The sequence below is a fragment of the Suncus etruscus genome, chromosome 13 (assembly GCF_024139225.1).
Source record: "Suncus etruscus isolate mSunEtr1 chromosome 13, mSunEtr1.pri.cur, whole genome shotgun sequence".
NCBI lineage: Eukaryota > Metazoa > Chordata > Mammalia > Eulipotyphla > Soricidae > Suncus > Suncus etruscus.
In genome coordinates this window covers 31,894,309-31,917,546 of record NC_064860.1, presented here as the reverse complement: position 1 = coordinate 31,917,546, position 23,238 = coordinate 31,894,309, and the positions used below count along the sequence as shown (strand labels likewise).

The window sequence follows — 23,238 nt, the reverse complement described above, 5'->3', positions numbered from 1 at the left end:
GGACCTATAACCTGACCTCTCCTTCCTCACTACATTCTAGAATACCTTCTAAAATGGCAATCTCCCGACTCCTGAAATATGATCCTGAAGATGGCATCTTTGGGCCAGAGAGATAATACAGTGGGGTGTTTGCCTTGCATGTGGCCGACCTGGGTTGGATTCTCGGCATTCCGCTAGGTCCTCCGAGCCTGTCAGGAGAATTTCTGAGCACAAAGCAGGAGTAATCCAAGTGCCACTGGGTGTGCACCAAAAACCGGAAGAAAAAAAAAAAAGTGTTTTCACACATTTTGGACATAAAAAGATTTTTAGGATTTTAAAACCTGGTGTAAGTCTGCTTCAATTTGTTTAAAGGAATATCTTATAAGACATTTAATATCCTGTTAAATCCCAATTCAACTAGAGAGGAAATAAGACAAGAAAATCAAAGGTTCTTCAGTGCCATGAGATCCATCCAACAAGCGACATTTTGATCCTTCTCTCTGTCTTCCCATCTGAGTCAATGTATCAAACTATTTTATAAATATTAGCAGAGTAACCACCTCCACAATAAATAGAAGACAAGATTTTATCCAATATAAATTTGATTTTATTGAAGCAGCAGTCACATGACTTTATATCTAGTCTTTAGATTAGGCCTGACAGAGCGAGCCAGTCCTGAAAAGTGATGTTTCTTTTTTGCACTAAGACATAACATGTTTACATACATCATCCAGTATTGGAAATGAGCAGATTCAAACACATGTGTCATTTACCTGGGAGGTACAGCCCCATTGTTTGTGGTGTTCATATATTTTTACATACTCCCAAAGACCATTTTAATGGGATGAAATTTCAAAGAAAATACAGCTACACCAAACCAAGAACACAGTAATCAAAGACAGCAGCATAGACGTTTTAAAATTTTCTTTCAGGTGTTCCCCCCAACCCCCTTTCAAAGCAGTGGCTTAAAAGCGTCCTCTACATCAAATCCAAAGGTTTCCAAGATGGAAGCTGTACTTCCTGGGGCTATACAATGAAATAAGATCATTAGCAAGAAGAACAACTAGTGTTCATATCTTGACTTGATAACAAAGATTCATGTTTTTTGAGTTGGAAAAACAGATGGTGATGTGACTATATATTGTAGTAGCAAAATAGCTAGGGTGGAGAAGAGGGTGGGTTCTGAAATAAAGACCACACACTTGTGAGTTTTAATTTCATTTCCAGGCTAACCTACATTTTATTTAATGCAAATTACAGTACCAGTTAACTATTTCCAAACCAAGTCACATAGAACGAAATGTATTTACAAGGAAATGGGGAAAGGGGAAAAAAAAAACATTGAGCATACTTTCACAAAAAAGTTTATATTTAAAATGAAATAAAAATCAGTCACAGAGGCATTCAAGTAGTAATAATGTTATACAGATTTTGCTTTTCCTTTATATCAAGACAGATTTGCACAAGTGTTTGCAATAGTTTGTATACAACCCACAGTCCTTTATATATATATATATATAATAAATTTTGACTTTTTTAAATTTGTTTTTAAGATGGAAGTGGTCACGCTAATTGGTATGTGTACAGGTCCAAGTGATCCATCGGCAACACATTTATAAATGCAAATTTTACAGGCAAGCACATTTTCATACATCTATCTGTATCTGCCTGTAGACAGATATTAGTTTAAAAAAACTTAAAAATTAAATCAACACAAGGAAGTCTACTTTATCAAGCTAACCCCTTATGCATTGGTTGTCATTTTACTTTTATTGCAGAGGTGCAAAACGGAGCATCAAACTTGGAACAAAATGCCATAACTCTGTGAAAATAATCCAAAACCAAGGGATTACTTTCAAATATAGACCTTAGTCTGGCACTCTACTGTGCTTCTAGTTGTCTTTCATTTTCAGTGGCTCAGGTTTCTACCAGACAGATTTTATTGTAAAGCATGCTTAATTTTTCTATATTAGGGGAAGTGTTCGGCTCTGTGATTAGATGATCACTAACATGAACGATAGGAGTCACACACAATTTGGTTTAAAACAAAGAAAACCCCCCCCAACTCCTGGGGATCTGGCATTGGCCAAACTTCCGTCGGAAGATTCCATAGATAAATCCTTTGAAAAGGAAAGGGAAAAAGAAATGAAAGGCCAGTGTCTTTTTATCCACAGGGATACAGAATACAACAGTCCTCTGAGAAACCTCTGCATCAGTGCAGGCAATGACTGGTCAGGCAGGCTTTGTTAAAACAAACTAAAAATATGTCTACAAATTTAAGAGGACTTATAAATGATGTATGTCACTGGAAAGAAGGTGCAGTCTTCTGCCTTGCTGGAATGAACACATGATGTTTCAAAAATAGCAAACTTTGGTTTGGTAATTTTTTTTCTTCTTCTACTCGACATCTTAAATGGAGGAATTGAAGGCAAAACACATTTTGATTTTTCTTCCTTTCAAAAAAGGCTATCAGTACAGGCACACTTACAGAAGTTGATCTAGAAAAATAAGAATGCCACATCCTGGCTTAACAGTGGAGGAGAGAAGGGGCTGTGTGTCCCTGCTGAGAAAGTCCTCTGTAACATAGTGCACTCAGGAGCTAGCAGTTGAGACCACTAAGGTATCCAGACCCAAGACCATTGAGAAACTGATTTATGAAGCCAATTCTCTCTCTCATTTGGGAAGAAAATAAGGAGAGGAGAGTGAGCATTGGAAAGCTCCTGGGATCTGCTGCTTATAAGAGCCATGGTTAGGCTTGGGGAAAGAGACGAGCAAAATCTAATCTATTCGTTATCCTCCATCTCCAGGGCTTCCTGGCACTACAGAAGTTCCTACTGAAGAAAGGAAGAAAAGAAACCGGTCACTGCTATTGAAGAGGAAACAGATGTTCAAAACCAAAACAAAAGGCAGGGCTTAAATGGAATCAGTGTATGAACATGGTTTCCTCTTTCCAACCTAATGGTATCATGAAACCTAACTGTGGAAGGGGCAGACACTGTGTTATGAGTAAACTGTAACTTTAAAGGGAAAGGGGAGGGAAAGGAAGACATGGACAGAGAAGCCAATTAAAAACTTTAAAAAAGAAAATCAAACACATGGAAGCGAAGGCACTCCAAACTATATAGATACACTATACATTGCTAGAGTTATTGTTACATTAATACAGGCCGGTACCTACTGTACAGTTAAAACTATATGGCTTTAAAAAGCTCGTCTACATTTTGTCTGATTATTAAACAGAATCACTGCCCTGAACAGTAACTTTTTGCTCATTAATAACAGTTCCTGGGTCCACATATTTACATACAAAACAATAAAACTTAAAAACATTGAAAGAAAATATAATGTACAAGCTTGAATTTGGTGAGGAGCTTTTTATTACTATTTATTATTTACAAAAGATATTCAGAGACCTGGATCTCACTTGTATAAAAGAGTTCTGTGATCCCATCATGATCCTTGAGAAAGAAAAATGCACCTCTGGCTTCACACTTATACTATATAAAAGGAAGAAAAGCATCTGACTTTTCTTTCTTCTCTGACACTATTTTGTGGGAGTGGGAGGAAGTGTTTTCTAAATAAGCACAGATATTCGTGGACTCTGGAACGTATACCACATACAGAGTAGTGTCTGTAAAATTGTTTTACTGGGCAGTTTTGATTAGAAAGTAGGCCTATTTCTGTTACAGACCTACAGTTCAACTTTTTTATAAATATTTTTTGAAAACTGGTCTTTCAAACCGTTCTCTTGAGGAATCTTGCTGCCAAAAGTTTTGCAGACTTCCCTCAAATCTTAATTAGTTCTCAAAGTTCATTTTAAAAAATAAAATTCAGTACTATTTGATTTGGCTTGATTGTGTCTCCTTTCTCATGAACTCTGATATAACAAGAGGTTTGAGAAACCCCTTTTGTGGCCTAAGAGCTGAGCAAAACATTGAGTGAAAACAAAGATGGCTCACAGTTGCCTTTCTGGGTACTGGTTTATGTCAGCAGGTAGTAGGACCCTTTTGGAGAGTCACATACACTTGGTTAAGCAGCAGGACAGGTAGCAGGATCTAACAGGAGGGCTGCCAAGAGATTCCAATTCTAAATGACCAGGCGGGGCAATACCTCTAACATGACCGAAGGTGGCAATGAGGAAGAATAGGAGGTCTTATATAATTGAGGGCTCTATTCCACGGCCTGACAGTTATCATCTAGCCAGGGAATGTATGCCAAGGAATAGGTAGGAGGGGGAGACAGCCATCACTCAGAGGATCTTTATATATAAAGAACAACTGATTGTGCCTTAAAGATTCATAGGTCAAGTAATGGCCCATAAGCACCAAGGTGACTAAGGTTCATTTTAGAGTATATAAGGCCCACATAGATGTCAACCTTAAAAGTATAAAACAAACTAGTTGTGAAAATCTGTTTTCTCACTGCTAACATAATCCTTCGGTCCTCCTTGCTTTCCAAGGAATATTGCTTTTTCTTCAAAAACAAAGACTGATATTTTTACACCGTTCACTAATACACAAAACAAATAAAAACTGAATATAGAGTAGGGGGAAGAAACTCTCTTCTCATGCTTCAACCAATCAATTCTGATAGTGTGGGGAAAGGGGGGCAGTATTGAATCTATGTATATTTATATATAACATACATACATTTATATAATCAGTTTTCCTAGAAATCAGCAGGTACAAGTGCATGTTTATATTAATTTTGATGTGTAATTCTTAGTATACCTATATCATAATGACCTGACACACATCAATAAATAAAATGGAAAAAGCATGAAATTAAAACAAGCTGAAATTAAAAACAGATTTTAGATTTGGATTTAAAATTAGAACTATGTGCAGAACCTGGCATTTTATGTATAATTTGCAATTTAGAAATATGAAAAAACCAACTGTAATAATGTTAGAGTTCACATTATTTAACTACAACATACTTTCATATGTATCTTGCCAAAGGAAGCAACTTATTTTTTTGGGGGACAAATTCCTTCACAAAGGTGAGATCTGTTCTTGGCCTGTCCTCTACCTCCAGGCTCACCAGCTTTTGATTTCTGCAGCCACAATGACTGGCTCATTGACTTTTTTTGCAGAGAACCTTTGGTCAGTGAGAGATCCACCTATAGAACAAACATGCTCCTCCTATGTCAGCCTCCAACTTAGGTTTCTTCACAGCTAGCATTGATTATGAGAAATACTAAAACCTTTACAAATCAATTCAGAATCTTAATCTTCCCCCTTAGAACAAATTTCAAAATGTTACCGACCTTCCTGGTGTTACAAATAAACATTTCTTTTCTTTTGTCTTTTGCCACATCTGCCACCACTGTGCCAAAGGCAAGGCTGCTAACACCCGAGGAAATGGATTGATTTTACAAGTGACATTAAGTCCTCATTGAGTTACACCTGCTAAGCTCCCAACCAATTTCAAGCTGTGCACTATACCGAAGTCTTGACTTCACTTTTAAAAGAAAACAAAGTTCAAAAAAACTTCAGCATAGAAAAAAGTTGTCTTCTTTTGCGGAAGGGGCATGAGGCAGGAGTCCTGTTTTTTAAAGTATACAACAGCACATTTTTGATAAAAAAGATTGTCGTGGGAGAGAGATTGTGTGTTCTAGTGCTCCGCTTTCCCTTCCCATCAACCCCTCCCACCCCGGATCTCCCTCAAAGTGAGAATACAATGAAATTGGTTTGTATTTATAGATATTTTACAAGGTTAAATAAGAACAACAACAATAATAAAAAAATTGAACACTAAAATGAACAGGGTGTTTTTTTTCCTCTTTTTTTTTAATTTTTCTTTCCAAACGTGACCATGACCAATGTTGCTGAGTAACACTCAAGTAACTGGTGGTTTTTCCTGTGCTGCTGGCTGCTCGGGACTGTTCAGGTGGAATTTGAAGCTGATGCAGAAGCAGCATTATTGGTCTGTCCACGGTCTCCAGCATTAGCATCTGCACAAAGGAGAGAGGGAGAGGGAAGAGTGGAAGGGAGAGAGGGAGAATGAGCAATGCTGTTAATAACCCGAAGAGGAAAGTACACTATCTCAACAGTAAACTGTCAATGTTATGGTGTTCCAAGCTAGATCTAGAATATTGTAACTTTTGGCCAGTTCTATGCAATCAGAATTTCTTCTTAAAGCTAATGCCTTCGGAGTGGTCCTCATCAGCATAGAGAATCTCTATGCAAGTTAGAGACTTGGGGCAAGGGACCCTTTCTGTCTAAATTTGGCACAGCTAGGATAGCAGTGCATGAATATTCAGATGCAATCTAGCTCACCTGGAGATAAATGAACAGTACACAGCTGAGAAATGCCTGCTAAAGTTTTTGTTTTTCTTTTCTTCTCCCTTATCTTTTCATATATCTTCAACAGACCCACATTACTGGAATCTTCTTGCTCAGCCTCACAACTTTAGGGGGGGAAATGGATGGCACCAAGACCAGACAGTCGAATGAACATTTAGTGGAAATAAAAAATGATCAGATAAGAACACCAAAACCCATAGTCAATGACAACAGAATCGATACCCAATTTACAACTAGCTGTACAAGTGGGGAACAGTTACACTACTATTATGGGGGGTAAAGGTGGGAGATATGGAATTCATGCTGGTAACGGGTGGAGGGAAGACAACACTAGTGGTGGGAATGCTCCTCATTCATTGTCACTATGTGCCTTAAATATTTTCTGTGAAATAATTGTATTTCACTTTGACCACAATAGAAAAAAACTTGAAGACTGTTCAATATGCCTGTCTGTTTAGGTGGATGAATGCGTAGTTGATAAAACTGGGCCAGTGATTAGACTACATATAGGCAGAAACACTATATGTAGTCTAATTCAGTTGTTTGCTATCTAGATACAATCAATCAGTCCCTTCTTATTCATTGAAATGGAAGTCAGCAAAATATAACCACTGCACATATTCAATAGTCTATTTTGTTTAGCATCCTGTTACTTACCTAACTTTGCCTAATTCTTCAAAAATATGTGATATATTTACAACTGAATTGATCCCTTTCCTCCTTTGTCAAGGTCCTTATTATTCAGAGAATTCATTACTAGCTGAGAGGGCACTGAACTGATGTTGTTGTCTCAGTGGTGAGTTAAGCTGCATCATTATCATTATACATACTACAGAGAAATTTTCCTCTTAAGCAATTCCCACTAAGGTTTGGAGCAAGAAGAGCAGTAGTTTACTTAGGAGAAGGAATCTAAGAGCCACCTTCCCTTAATACCACACCACCTGAGGACAGCAGTAGTGGTGATGCCAAAAAACCTTAAAAGTTTCACCCTTTCACAAACTGTTGCTCTTCTATAATGAGTTAATAATTTCATGACTGAATCATACCTGGCCATTCTCAGTTGTCACTAGGAGTGTTTGGCAAGGGACCTTGCAGTGCCAAGTATTAAACAGTGACTCCAGTTCTTTAAGTTCTCTCTCCAAACCCTATTTTAAAACTTTAAATTAGAGCAAGGAATAACAGGCCCTAAGAATAAACAGAGAATCTTAAGACTTAGTTGGTTCATGGCTGAAGAGAGCACAGTGGGTCCCAAAAACCATTAAGAGTGATCTCTAAATGTAGGGCCAAAAGTAAAGCCCTATACATTGCTGAGTGTGCACCCCCCAAAAAAGCCCAAATCAAAAAAAAAATCAGTCTAAGTTTTGAAAAATAAATATATGTATATTAGGTTTTGGGGCCACACCCAGTGGCACTCGGGATACTCCTGGCTTGGCTCTCAGAAATCGTTCCTGGCACGCTCTGGGGGACCATATAGGATACTTGGAATCAAACCTTGGGTTGACAATGTGCAAGGCAAAAGCTGTATCAGCTGTGCTATCACTCCAGAGCCAATTTATCAAATTAACAATGCTGTGCACTGCTTCAGAGTTTGTGGGTAGGTGCTTGCTTTGCATGTGGCTGATCTGTGTTTGATCCCCAACACTCTCTCCTGAGCACCAACAGGAGTGAACCCTCAGTGCAAAGCCAGGAGAAAGCCCTGACTACCACTGAGTGTGGTCCCAAGACAAAAAACATCAAAATCCCTCTCACATGTGAGATATAACACGGTAAGGAGACAAAAAAATTTTTTTGGCCAAAGGCACTGGAGTTGGAGATTTGTCTACAGAACTGAGCATACCTGGGGAATGGGTAGGACAGGGTTGTGGTGCGCTAAGGTGGTGCTCTTGGGTCACTGGTGGAAGGAAGTAGGTTCTCTGGTAATGCATGGTGATATATGAGAAGTATAACTAACAGTATTATAAATCTCAGTATTTGTACAACATGTTAAAAACATACAAACATACCACATTAATAGGGACTGCAGAGATAGTACAGGGGCAAGGTACTTGCATCTCATATAGTCCTCCAAGCACCCCAGGAATTTTTTCTGAGTACAAAGCCAGGACTAAACCCTGAGCATGGCCAGGTATGGCCACAAAACAAAACAAAAAATCTACACTAATAAAAATACCCATACTCCCCAACCCCCATTCCTGGTTTTCTTGCCTTTAAAATAAATCTACCGTTAATATTTAACTCAGCCTTTACTCTTCAGGGAAGAAATATTTTTGTCACCTAATTTGAAAATCCTTCAGGAAACCTATAGCCATTTCTAATCCTGTTTTTATGATAGCAGTGTAAACATAATGACATCAGGACCCTTGTGCTTGTTGTTCATAATACCCACGGTATGGAATTATAGCAACTCATGGGCTATATTATATTGCCCAGGATCTGTTGGCAGGAGGGGTTATCTGATACGAAAACTATTCTCCAAAGAAGGAAAATAGCCTTTCCAAAATCAGTAAGCAATTCTGTTTAAAACTTGCATTAATCTTGGTCTTTCTTGGATGCAGTTGGAGAGCAAACATTTATTGACTCAATGATCATTCAAATTCTGTTCATCAAGAGTAACCTAATATGTCTTGTCCAGGTCATGAAAAAATTATTTCCCCATAGTGTGCTTGGAAGGCTATAGAGCTTTTCAAAATAATACCTGCTCCTTCCAAATCCATGCTTAGTATAGCTTTTCTTATGTTTTGGCTGATGCTCAGAATACATGATCCGCAGCAAATAGTTCTTCCCTTATTTTAAGCATATAAAGATGTCAATCTGACACACTGTTGTCTTCCCCAGGACCCAAGAGACACTGGTCATCAGTACATTCTGGTACTGTTAGGAGCCATCTGTTACATGCCTGACATCCACCAAGGCCTTTCTTTATGGCTAATATGCTTAAGTTCCATTTGCTCCTTTGTAAAACCCATTTAGAGTTATTAATTTTGCATACGTCATTTCATTGGCTACTAGTTATGACCTTATGATATTCTCATCTCCCAAACTAGTTTCCCTAACACATTAATATGGTGAATTCTTTTTTTTTTTTTTTTTGGTTTTTGGGTCACACCCGGCAGTGCTCAGGGGTTACTCCTGGCTCCATGCTCAAAAATTGCTCCTGGCAGGCACGGGGGACCGTATGGGACGCCGGGATTCGAACCGATGACCTTCTGCATGAAAGGCAAATGCCTTACCTCCATGCTATCTCTCCAACCCCTAATATGGTGAATTCATAGTAAAAATTGAAAGTATTTAATTTTTTAAATCTGTCTCTATGGAGTAAACAGAGATATGTTTGGAAGGAGCTATGTTTCAACTGATTCTAAGTTCAGTAGATACCAAATCCATTCCCACAATTATAATGATGCTTAAAACCAGTCAACTAATCAACCAAGAACAAACTTAAAGGGAATTGAAGAGAATAATCAACTTTTGGAAGAGAAATATAAGATTATTTTATTTATTGTTTTGGGGGCATACCTGGTGATGCTCTAAGGACCATATGGGATACGGGATAGGCACAATCTAAGTTAACAACTAGGATATTGCAGAAATAATGACAAGTGACTTTTAAGGTTTTGACATAAAAGACACTATGGCTTTTATCTTGTTCTTCTTGGATTATGTGATCTAAACAGTATTTTATGACCTTTCTGACCGTGACGCCACTCCCAACCTTGTTTTCTTCTTGTGGCCCCCCTTGTCTTATTGGTTGACCACTATTTTGTACTGTGGTGTCCCCATTTAAGAGATTTTCACTTGTGGCCCGTGACTGAGAAATACTAGCCTAGGTTACTCTAGCTGCCATAGGGCAAATGTCTTCTTGAGAAGAAGTACGAGATGATTCTAAAAGTGGGGTTCTGTGGCCTTCTGCTAGCATGATCTCTCTAATGACATGAATAAGTGATCTTGGAAATAGATCTTCCAGCACCAGACAGCATTTAGATGCCTGTCATCCTGGATGACATTTTTATAGTCACTAAGACCATGGCCCACATTGACTGCAAGATATAATATTTAAACATTTCAAACTATTATTCCTGGGCATCTTGATTTTTAGCAAGAAAGCACATTAATTTATGTTACAGAACTTGAATGCTTTTATGAGACTGAGGTTTATGTTCACTGTTTTTTGAGAGTATCATAGATAAAGTTACTTCATAATAATTGTGTATACTCCTAATAAATTAAAAGAAAGCCTCAAGCAATTAGCTGTTAGTCCCTAATTCTGATAATCTATAGTTCTTATTATTTTATGTTATTTTATTTGAGGGGGTTTGGGCCACATCTGGTGGCGCTCAGGGGTCATTCCTGGGAGGCTCAGGGGCCCATATGGGATTCCAGGAGTAGAACCAGAGGAGTCCGTCCAGTTTTGGCTGTGTGCAAGGCAAATATCCTACCACTATGTTATCGCTCCGATCCCTAGTTCTTTTTTTTATTTTATTTTATTTTTAATTTTTAATTTTTAATTATAAGAACAATGATGCAAAGAAAGAGGACAAGGTAAAGTTACAGTGGAAGGACAATCACCCATAAACAGAGTTCTCAGAAGAAATCCCCATGCTGACGCCTAAATTTTGAACTTACAGTCAAAGAATATTAAGAAAAATAAAACAGAACCCATGTACAATTACTTTGTCCACAAATCCCCAGATTGTAGTACATTATAACATTTCTTAGCAGTACACAAAGCAATCTAAAGCCATGAAATTTATGTGACACCTTAAACATTGAAGGCATAGTTTTTTTTTTTTTTACATTTTCATGCGCATGCATATTAGTTTAAGTTAACATCAAAAGTTTAAGTGGTTTTTTTTAAGGTTAGAGTCAAAGGAGCACAGTAAAAACGGTGTTAGAGTGGCAAATATTGTTTGCATAGGCCCACCAAAATATGGAGCACATAGAAAGGAAAAGCCTTGGCCTAAATACAAGGAGACTGACCCTACCCCTGAAATTTCCTGGCATAAGACCAACTCTCCAGGCAAACTAGTTTGTTCAATCCAAGTCATTGTCTGTAGTACCAATACATTTTTATTTTTCACACAGTCTCTATTGTTGGCATCAGGTTTCTGTATTAAAGATCCTGGAATCTGCATATCCTACATTAAAGTCAGGCTGGTGTGGAGCATCCTCTAGTTTCCCCTCACAATTAAAGGGCAATGCAGAAAGCCCAGTCCAGTAAGCAAGTCGTTGTTGTTGTTGTTAAGTCTTCTCAGTGTTAAGGGGAGTCTCTTTTGAGTAGGTTGATGTCAGAGCAGCGGTAGGGTCTTCCCTGGTAGAGGATTGCTTCCAGTTGATGTTATAGACAACCTTGGAAGTTTTGTAGATGGCTTCCCTAGATCAGGGGTGAATGGAGAATGCCCATTCTTCTGAGGCCTGTGCCAGGTCATTATGTCAATGTTCAGGGCGTAAGGTCCCATTGCACTACAAGATTTTTTTTTTTTTTTTTTTGGTTTTTGGGCCACACCCGGCAGTGCTCAGGGGTTACTCCTGGCTATCTGTTCAGAAATAGCTCCTGGCAGGCACGAGGGACCATATGGGACACCGGGATTCGAACCAACCACCTTTGGTCCTGGATCGGCTGCTTGCAAGGCAAACACCGCTGTGCTATCTCTCCGGGCCCGCACTACAAGATTTGTGTGTTCCCATCTTTATTAGATAAGAACTTATTTGTATGTATAGTATTTTCCCATTTTAATGTGCCTATGCAAACAAGAAATAAAGCCACGTGGCGTTATCGGTGATATGGGGGCATAAGAACACGTCCAACAATACCAGTGACTTGGTTGAAACATAAGCATTAAACAGAGGGACTCTCACCAAATTCCCTATTGAACAGTTCACAAAGAGAGAAAAAGATAAAAAATGGAGAAAACCGTCACTGTATAAGAAAATATTCAGCAAGAGCTATAGCTGTCAAAGAAAACAGACATAAAATGTTGAAAAGACATAATATCCATTTTATGCCTTCTGAAATAGTTGGAGGCGGTGTTAACTCCAGTGCGCCACTTTGGTTTGTGACTGAGGACTCTGCAGTACTGAAGGTAAAAAGGGTAAATGTGGAGTAATGATGGTAGGGGGTGAGAGAGTTAAAAAAAAAAAAGAGAGCTTTTGTAGGGGGTATGCGAAAGGGCAGATAACAAAATGGACATTCTGCATACACAAAAAACATAATTCAAGGATAGGGAGTACTATTCATGTATATTGTGCATGCGGGGGTGCTAGCCCCCGCGCGGTGTTAAATATATAGACTCGTAAGAAATTACAAGTGACTGCTTTAGTGAACCAAGCAGCTCTCCGCACCCACAAGTTAAGCCTAGGGGAACCTTCAAGCTCCTCCAAAGGACCCACCTCGCTGGCTTGTCTAGGCATGTGGCCCAGAGGGAAGCCCTGCAGATCTGGAGCAAGGTGATAGAGGGGTGCTGGGGTCACCCAAGTCCCGCACCCCCCTAGGCCTGGTTAAGAAGGCCTTTGGCATGGCGGAGGCCTGCCCGGTCCCTAGTTCTTATTTTTTAAAGGGGTGGTGAGACCTTCCAAGTAATACTCAGGATACTTGGGGACTCTTGAGGAGATTATTGGCCAAGTGGGCCAAAATATTAAATATTTTGAATTTTAAACCTGATGACGTATTGTTAATTGGGTCCTGTGGTGCCATGGATTACCCAAGTCACACTTACTGATGCCGGGGGTTAGAGGGCAGACTTCAGGAATATATAGAGCAATGCTCAGGACACCATCGAATTCTGGGAATTTAAATGAGATTGGCCATATACAAGTCATTTGTATGTATGTCTCTGTATTGCACACTGTAAGTGTATAGACATGGCAAAGGAAATTTGTGCATTTACTTACAAGGATGATTAATGATGTCTCGATTCGATCCAGTTATTTTGTCCTGAATACATTTTTTTGGGATCACCCCTGGCAGTACTCAGGGGTTACTCCTGGCTCTATGCTCAGAAATCGCTCCTGGCAGGCTTGGGAGACCATATGAGATGCCGGGATTTGAACCACCATCCTTGTGCACGCAAGGCAAATGCCCTACCTCCATGCTATCTCTCTGGCCCCTGAATACATTTTTTATATGCAAAATTTGTGTCTGATACACATGTATTTTTCTAGAGGAGGATCCATAGTTATTTCTCCAGACTCAACAAGTAAGAGTTACAAGGAACAGAGCCATGGGCAGCTGTCTACTGAATAAATGGCCACAGTAGTTAAGTCAGGTAGAAGTTCTTAGATCTTCACTTTTCCTTCCCTACTACATTTAATCCATCAAGTACTCTGATCAAATAGTAAGGAAAAGGAAAAGGAATATTCCACATTTATAAATCACTGTCAAACGCTTATAAGTTTATAAAAAAAAAAAAAAAAGGAAAGGTTGAGAGGAAAGAACAGAATATAGGAAAGATGGTGTTCAAAGGCTTACTTTTTTGGTTTGTTTTCTTAGCCATATCCAGCAATGCTCAGGGCTTACTCCTAACTCTGCACTCAGGAAAAATTCCTGGCAGGTCTGGAAGATCATATGGGGTGCTAGGAATTGGACCTGGGTCAGCTGAGTGCAAGGCAAGTGCCTTACCAGCTGTACTATCTCTCCATACCAGGCTTTGTTACCTTTTGAATCAGATTCCAGATCTGAGTCTATAAAAGTGAAATAATTTACAATGGACATATTAGCAAAATTAAATATTTAAGATATTAAATCCTTTTTGTTTTGTATTTTCAAAAACATATTTGAGAACTTTAAGCATACCTTAATTTCCTTATTTCCAACAGCATGGAGAGTCCTCAGTAAAGTTCGAATTGAGCTGTCATACAACCCAGCAATTCCACTGGTATCTACTTCCAGGACTTAAAATATTCACTCAAAACAAAATATACATACTGCTCTTACTATTACTTACAAGAGCTAAGATATGGAATCAACCTAGATATCTAATCATGGATGAATAGATTATGAAGATGCATATATACATAATGGAATACTATGCAACTGCAAGGAACAATTAAATCATGCAAATGTTGCAATTTGGCTGGAACTAGAAGATAGCATGTTGAGTGAAGTAATCCAGAAGAAAGACAAACACAGGACAATCTCACTTAGCTGTGGAATATAGATTAACTGGATGATGAAATATATAAAAGAGGATGTCTAGATCACTCTTGATCCCAGAACTTATAGAAAGGGACAGAGAAGAAATCAAGATCGTGGGGCTGGAGTGGTAGAACAGTGCTAGGGTGTTTGACTTGCACACGGCTGACCCAGGACGGATGCGGGCTCGATCCCTGGCATCCCATATGAACCCCCGTGTTTCTGAGCACAGAGCCAGGAGTAATCCCTGGTGAGGACCCTCCCCCCAAAAAAAAGAAAAATCAAGACGGGAAGGAAGAAGATAATAAAGGGAAGTAATGAGGGAACAAGAGCCAGGGATACAATTATATTGGTGATGTGAGAGAATGGTATAGCTGTAATTCCATAGCACAGACTAAACAACACTGAAAACATGAGATTAAATAAAAAATAAAGGAACTACGGAATCCTTGGCCACAGGGAAGAATGTCTAACAGGCATATACGAACTTCTGGAGGAAAAAAGGCCCAACTCAAAATCTTGACTTAATAAAAGAAAAAAATGTATCTGGCATAAATAATCCTTTTTTCATGGGCCGGAGCAGTGGTGCAAGCAGTAGGGCATCTGCCTTGCATGTGCTGACTTATGATGGATTGTGGTTCGATCCCGCCCCCCCCCCCCCCCCCCCGGCGTCCCATATGGTCTCCTGAGCCAGGAGCGATTTCTGAGCGCATATAGCCAGGAGTAATCCCTGAGCATTACCTGGTGTGGCCCAAGAACCAAACCAAACCAAACCAAACAAAAACAGAAACAAAAAACAAATCCTAAGAAAAAAACCCAAAACCAAACAACCTTTTTTCAAAGAAGTGCCATTCAACACTGCTGACAAAAAAGAATGATTCAGCTAGTTTGACTGAAAGTATCTATGCTTGAAATTGTCAAGTGAGCATGAAACCCTAACAAAGTAGACAGAATCTCACTGGTATTAGTGAATATCTCAAATTGGCATAAGTGGATAGAAGACAATTTTCAACAAATGAGAGACAGAGACATATACTTATGCCTAAAAAAAAAGTTTGCCTTTAACTATCAAGTTGATAAGTTGATAATGCTGGAAAATCCAGTGGGAATGAGTGGGATCAAACAATGGGGAAAATTATTCTAGGCTAATTTGCTCAACTAGGAAGAATTACCCTGTAAAAAACAGAAGGCGACTGAAATTCTGCATTAAAAACAACAATGAGAAAAGGGAACTCATTGGTCTTTCTGAATCTGAACTGTAGGGTTCAGAAAACTCAGAGAACAAGTAGTTTTTGTGGCCAGAACTGAAATGACATAAAATATTACATACGTTAATACAGGGCCGGAGTGACAGTTAAGTAAGGCAGAGGGGGCACATGACTTACATATGTGGATGACCTGGATTTGATCCCCAGCACCATGCACAGCTCCCCAAATACTGCTAGGAGAGATTCCTGAGCAAAGAGCCAGGAGTAAGTCCACCACTGCGTGTGAACCATAAATTAAGGGAAAAAAATCTAACCAAGTAATTACAAATAAATACAGTGCAAAGTAAAGAAACAAAAATTCAACTAAAAAAGATCAACTCTCTGATGAGTTCAAATATTAAAAAAGAAAAAAGTAACTTGGGGCCGGATCAATAGTAAGTAGAGTAGGGTATTTGCCTTGCATGTGGTTTTGATCCCCAACATCCCATACGAGCACCATCAGGATTAATTTCTGAGTGCAGAGCCAGGTGTAATCCTAGAGCATCATTGTGTGTGCCCCCCCAAACAATAAAAAGGGACAGATATTCAAGGAAAAGTAAACAATATTCAAGGGAAATTGTAAGAACAGGGCGGATTTAGTTTAATTATGCTAACAGCAAAAGGCTTTCAAAGCAGGAGCAAGAAAAATTAAGTCTCTTGAATAGGTAAAAAGAACTGAAACCCAACTACAATCATGCTTGTAATCATGGTGTTTAAATAAAGATTAAAAAAAAAAGAGAGAGAAGACAGACCATGTACAACTCCTATCATGATTCCCTTTTCAGTTAGGTCTGGAAAGGTCAGAACAAATCATATCCTAATAAACAAAATACACTACAAGGAAAACTTATAACAATTTATATAGAAATTTATAGCAAGCTATAAATTTTACATGTCTTTAAAATCCAAACGTATTGTCAATAAATAAATTCTAAAATGGATTTTAGAAGTTCAGTTACAAATATTTAGACATTGTAGATTGCTTTAAACTTTATTTTTTAAATAATGTACTTATTTAAGCACCATGATTACAAACATTTTTTAAGTTGAGTTTCAGTTATAAAAAGGAATACCACCCTTCACCAGGGCAATATTCCCACCAATCCCCCCCACCCATCTCATTCTGCCCCTACCCCCTGCAGATTCTATTTCTTTTACTCACTACCATTGTTATGATAGCTGTTAGTGTAGTTATTTTTCTTAACTGCACCCACCACTCTTTGTGGTAAGCTTCATATCCTGGGCCAGTCCTTCCGGCCCTCATCTCTATTGCCACTGGGCATTATTACAATAATGTTTTATATTTTTCTCAAGTCCCACAGATGAGCGAGACTATTCTGTGTCTATCTCTCTCCCTCTGACTTATTTCTTATTTCAGCAGAATAGTTTCCATGTCTAACCATGTATAGGAAAATTTCATGACTTCATTTTTCCTGTGATTTATTTAAAAAGTTTAATTCACTTTTGATAATACCTTTTTTTTTTTTTTTTGATTTTTGGGCCATACTCAGTGATGCTCAGGGGTTACTCCTGGCTCTGGGACGCCGTGGGATTAAACGTTCTGGGTCTGCCGCGTGCAAGGCAAATGCCCTACTGTTGCACCATCACTCCCGCCCCAATAGTAACTTTTTAATCTTTTTTTTTTTTTTTGGCCACACCCGTTTGATGCTCAGGGGTTACTCCTGGCTAACCAATAGTAACTTTTTGATGTAGAAAATCGGCAGAAAAGAAAAGTTTTCTTTGCAGCAGCAAAGCATTTTCATTTTTCATAATATATTTAAGATTTGTCTGTGGCTAAGCAAACAATCATTATGTTTACCAAATATTCAGGAACCCTAATTTCTAAATCTTGCCTAGACTCATTTGTCAGTAACTGTTACAAGTTAAAATAATAATAATAATAATAATAATAATAATAATAAAAATCTAAAATAGGGCCTATGGGGGCCAGAGTGATAGCATAGTGGTAGGGCATTCGCCTTGCATGTTGACAACCTGGGATGAACCTGCGTTTGATCCCTGGCATCCCATATGGTCCCCCAAGCTTGCCAGGAGTGATTTTTGAGCACAGCCAGGAGTAACCCAAAAACTAAAAAAAAAAAAAAAGGGGGGGGGGCTTTGCTTTGTCTTATTTGCAATATATTTAACTAATTCTTATGAAGAAACAAAAACATTGTGTTCATAAAATAACAAATTGTATAATATATAATATATAATTATCTAGAAAACTCAATACTCTTACACAGAACAATATAAGACGAGTCTCATTAGTATGGGGTTATACTGGTTATCATTTAAATCTGAAGGACTTTAAGAATTTAAGGATTGTTTTGGTTCTTATAACCCTAGAGTATGGTCACTACGTGGAAGTCAGGGGGGAATTTCATTATTAAAAGAATATATTTTTCCAACAGAGTAAATTAATGATGTACTCATTCTTGTAGTAAAATGTTTCCAATTATCATAGTAGCTAAGTATTAAAGAGAACATCAGAACTTTTGCATTGAAATAAAGCACAGGGGATTAATATGCAAAACAGATTAAGAGAAAGCTTTGAAATTTCTGAATCACCTATCATACTTATATCAACGTGTACTGGAAGAAACAATCTCTAAAATGTCTTATCTATGATCAGTAAGACTATTTCTAATGACTTAATCATTTTACGTTGGTCTTCAAGATTGGCAAAACTTTTTCTACCAATGGCTATTTGGATACTTATCACATCATTTGTAGGCTATACAACACATGCAGACGCACTACAGGCAGTCAGTGATAAACTATTTGTTCTATCGCGTAATAGAAACAGAACACATGACTGCATGAATTTACATACATATGACTGTCTGGTGGGCTAGATGTCATGCACCCTTTACTCAAGCTTCCAATGGTAGATCAGACCAAATGAAGTGAGTGAGAGAATCCACTGGCATCATGGGAAAAAAATCAGTATAATTCTCTTTAGGAACTGAGAATCAGTAATGTACATAATTTTCAAGGTTTTATTTTTTGGGAGGGGGGGGTCACACCTGGCAGGACTCAGGGAACTTGCTCCTGACAGGCTCAGGGGACCACATGGGATGCCGGGATTTGAACCAAGATCCTTCTGCATGCAAGGCAAATGCTTTATCTCCATGCTATCTCTCTGGCCCCAAGTTTTTTTTTTTTATGACAAAATCATAATCAACTATAATACCCCAAATAACACAGCACATAAAACATATTTAAAAGAACCTAAATGTTTTGGAAATCAAGAAGATTGTTCAGTGATAGCTCAATCTCCAGCACCACATGCCTCTCTGGGAGGGCCCAAACACAGAAACAGGTTTGCTCTGGTGACCCCAACAGTGCCTGGTCAAAGCACTGAGTCCTAGTTGAAAGTGGCCTTGATTCCTATAAGCACTTCTTGGGATTCCCTCCCTACCCACAATGAACATCTCTGAGAAAAGAGAAATCAGTGTCCTACCACCATATCTGTTTTAATTTTATATCTTCCTGCCTAGTCCCTATCCACATGGAATCACACTCTGGCAAATTATATATAGGGTTCATAGAATTTTGATAGTTTTCTCCACAAAAATTATGATGAAATTACCAAAAATCTTTAAGCTTCATAGTTTGTTAATGGCTAAGTTTTTTTATGGTGATTGATAACTTATTGAAAGTTTCCTACTTGGGCCCGGAGAGATAGCACAGCAGTGTTTGCCTTGCAAGCAGCCGATCCAGGACCAAAGGTGGTTGGCTCAAATCCCATGTCCCATATGGTCCCCCATATGCCTGCCAGGAGCTATTTCTGAGCAGACAGCCAGGAATAACCCCTGAGCACCGCCGGGTGTGGCCCAAAAACCAAAAAAAAAAAAAAAAAAGTTTCCTACTATTGATAATTCTTATCAAATTGGTTCTTTTTTTTTTTTCTTCCTTTTTTTGAATTTTGGGTCACACCCGGCAATGCTCAGGGGTTACTCCTGGCTCTACGCTCAGAAATCGCTCCTTGCAGGATCGGGGGGCCTTATGAGATGCCAGGATTTGAAACAACATCCTTCTGCATGCAAAGCAAACGCCCTACCTCCATGTTCTCTCTCCGGCCCCTCAAAATGATTTTTGTTATATTTCTCAACATAGAAACCTTATTAAACACATTATGAATTTAAAATCCTGAAGTGAGTTTAGTGACTTAAAAATGTATCAATTCTGAAAGCTTCTTATACAATGTAATTGTCTTGAATTCTCTCTGTATTTTGATGGTCATACTACTCAAGACACAAACATGATTGACATAGCCAGTACTTCAAATCTGCTGAGCATCAGGGAGAAAGGCAGGTAATAGATGATATTTTGAAGGCAATGTCTCTCTTTCTGAATTTTTATTTGAATTATATAGAATTTTTTAAAACACCAATTTTAGATGACTAGAAGGTATATTCTTAACCTAGTGAGAGTTGACAGACAAAACTTTATCAAAAATTAAAAGTGGCTTCAGTTCTAAAATACTGTTTTAATTTAGTGGAGGCACTAACCTGACTAATTTAATCATTTTATTTGGCTAAGAATCACAGAGGGGGTGTGTGGAGCAGTAAGGCATCTGCCTTGCCAGCGCTAGCCTAGGATGGACAATGGTTTGATCCCCCGGCATCTCATATGGTCCCCCAAGCCAGTAGCGATTTCTGAGTGCATAGCCAGGAGTAACTCCTGAACGCCACAGGGGGATCCGGGGATCTCATGAGCACTGCTTGCAAGACACCCAATGCTCCATGGCGTGCTGCAAAATTTGTGCTAATTTTTTCCAGGTTTTGTACTTTTGAGGATTAATAATTATTTATATGTATCCCAGGACAATTCAGGAATGCTATATGTAGAAAGCTTTCAAACATATCTGCATGCATTCTTTCATTGGTTAAAGATGGGGTACAAGCAGAGCCAGACTCTTCATAGAAGGGTGAATGGTCAAACTCCATCTGCCTAATTCCTAGTGTATGAATATGTTCTCAAGTGGCAGTAACAATGATAAAAATAATAACAAAAATAGTTGAACAGTTTTCTTTCACTGAAGGTCTGCCAGGTGACTTAGACAAAGTAAAAGCACTCTGTATACTTTGTATCACACATGTCTCACACTTTACTAAGCATTTGCTGTTATAGCTGTCATATGAATAAGTGAACTGAAGCCAAGAGAGACAACAGAGAGGACTGTATTTTATACCGTCAAACTCTTATTTATAATGCATATCTAATTATTTAATTATATGCAGATAGAAGATAATATATCAATCCTTTCATCTGTAGCAGCATTTCCTTTGGTATGACAAAGTATTTTGTCATATATAGTATAACAAAGTATTTGGTATAACCAAATACTTAGTTATCACTAGTGTTGTCCCAAAAGAAAAGTGCTTTAACTCTATTACAGAATTATGCCTCTGGCTTACACTGAATGACACTATTGGGTCTATATAAACAATTAAAAAAATAAAATTTCCCTCTTCTCTTCTTGGGACATACCTGGCAGTGCTCAGGGATTATTTCTAGCTCACTGTTGATGAGATCAAGTGATGCTAGGGACCAAACACAGGCTTTCTGTACCAGCCCTAAGTCCGTTGAGCTATTTTAATTGCCCCAAGAATGGAAATTCTAGGGCTGGAGTGATAATACAGAAGGTATGATGTTTGTATTGCACATGGCTGACCTAGTTTCTATCTCTGGCATTCCATATGGTCCCCTGAGCCTACTAAGAGTGTTCACTGAGTGAACAGCCAAGAATCAGTCCTGAGCACCTCTGGGTGTGACCCAAAGGCACATGAAAAGGAAAGAAAATTCTTAAAAAAAATTATTTTCAGGCAGTGCTCCGGGGACTGTATGTAGTGCTGGTATAACTGGGTTGGATGTCTGCAAAACTGTTGATCCCCAGCACCCGAACCCCACCAGGTGTAAGCCTTGAGTACTTCCACATGTGGCTCAAAAACAAATGGTTTGAGCCAGAGAAATAATACAGGATTAAAGTGTTTTGCAGATATCCAACCCAGTTATACCAGCAAGGCAAATACCCTATCTGCACCACTATTCCTTAGGCCCCAACATAATAAAAATTTTTGACAGATAACATTTCTTCATTTATCAAGGCATCTGGGCTCAGAACTAATATCTGAAACCTTTAATAACCAGTAAGATATTCTTTGGAAGAATTAAGAGAAAAGCAAACATTTATCTAAAAAGTATGCGTTTAGCTTTTCCTTCAGCCTCCTACTTCTTTTAAAGTCTATGTGACTTTAAAACACTGAAATAAACTCTCAGTTGGTCAAAGGCCAATGTCACTATCCAAATTTTTATTGAAATTTTATTTCAATAGCTGAAGGAATGCATAAAGACACTGAACAATAAAATACATTTTGGCAACTGATGACACAATATAAAAGCACATGGCTTAGTAGGCAGAGTATTTGTCTTCAAACATTATTTCCAGCCATTAACGAGTTTAGTATCTTAAATTAGTAAGACCAATAAAAAATCCCAAAACATGGGGTCAGAGAACTAGTACAGCAGGTAAGAAAGACACTTGACTTGCATTCAGCAAACAAATTTGATGCCTTGAGCAGTTAGGAGTGATCCCAGAGCAAAGAACTAAAAAGAAGTAAACCCAGAACCCAGTTAGATATGAATGAAAATGAAAAAATACATATAACCCAAAATAGATCGTTCTTACTGTTATTCATAATCTCAAGCAATTCTTAACAATAGTAGTATAACAAATATCTCACCCAAGTTATTTTCTTCTTTCTAGTAATTTATTTGTTTATTTATCTAGATTTTGGGGCCACACCCACTGCAAAGCTCAGGGGTTTCTCCTGGCTCTTTGCTCCTGGTAGGTTCTGGGGGAGCATATCGGATGCTGGAGATCGAACCTGGGCTGGTCCTGGCTTGGCAGCATGAGAGGCATGTAAGCCCTATGGCTGTGCTATCACTTTGGCCACCTCTTTCTAGTAATTTAAAAACTCTTAAAATTTAACACTGAAGAGCTTTAAGGCACTGGGCTGGAGTAGGAAGTTTGATCCCTGGCATTCCATATAGTTTCCTGAGCACTGCAGAATATGGCCCCAAAACAAAACAAAAAAAGCTTTAAAGCACATTTTAGCATATATTTAATTCTTATTACTATTACTCTGATAGAGTGCTGTGACTCATTAAATCTATTATTTTATTATATAAATCAAGATACATTAGATATAAAAACCAGTCAACTTCAACTTCCATAGGTATCAGATGTTGATGGGATAACAGTCTTTAATAAAAGAGACCTATTTTTTTCCTAGACCTTCTGGAACAGAGATAGGACAATGGATGAGAACAGTTTTTAAGTTTTATTAGTAATGCTCTAGAGATTAAGATTGGACAAAAACAACTGTATTATACAACAAGAAATGGGTTTTGATATTATGGGTGAATGCTATGAAAACCTTTGGCATCATCCTTAGGCAAAAATAGGCCTGATTGGGGCTGAAGTGGTGGTGAAGCGGTAGGGCATTTATTTGCCTTGCACGCAGCTGACAGTGGTTCAATCCCTTGGCATCACATATGGTCTCCC

The 23,238-nt window shown here is 38.4% G+C and overlaps 1 protein-coding gene across 2 annotated transcripts in view; it reads right to left on the bottom strand.

Annotated features, from left to right (window-relative positions):
- Positions 1-563: 563 nt before the first annotated feature.
- The window catches only part of GSK3B (glycogen synthase kinase 3 beta), a 191,867-nt gene continuing 169,192 nt past the window's right edge, over positions 564-23,238 (bottom strand). For both annotated transcript variants that reach the window (XM_049785914.1, XM_049785915.1), the window contains one exon: positions 564-5,935. In XM_049785914.1, coding sequence (XP_049641871.1) covers positions 5,868-5,935 — 68 coding nt within the window. In that variant the 3' untranslated portion in view covers positions 564-5,867. The remainder of the gene's footprint in view (positions 5,936-23,238) is intronic.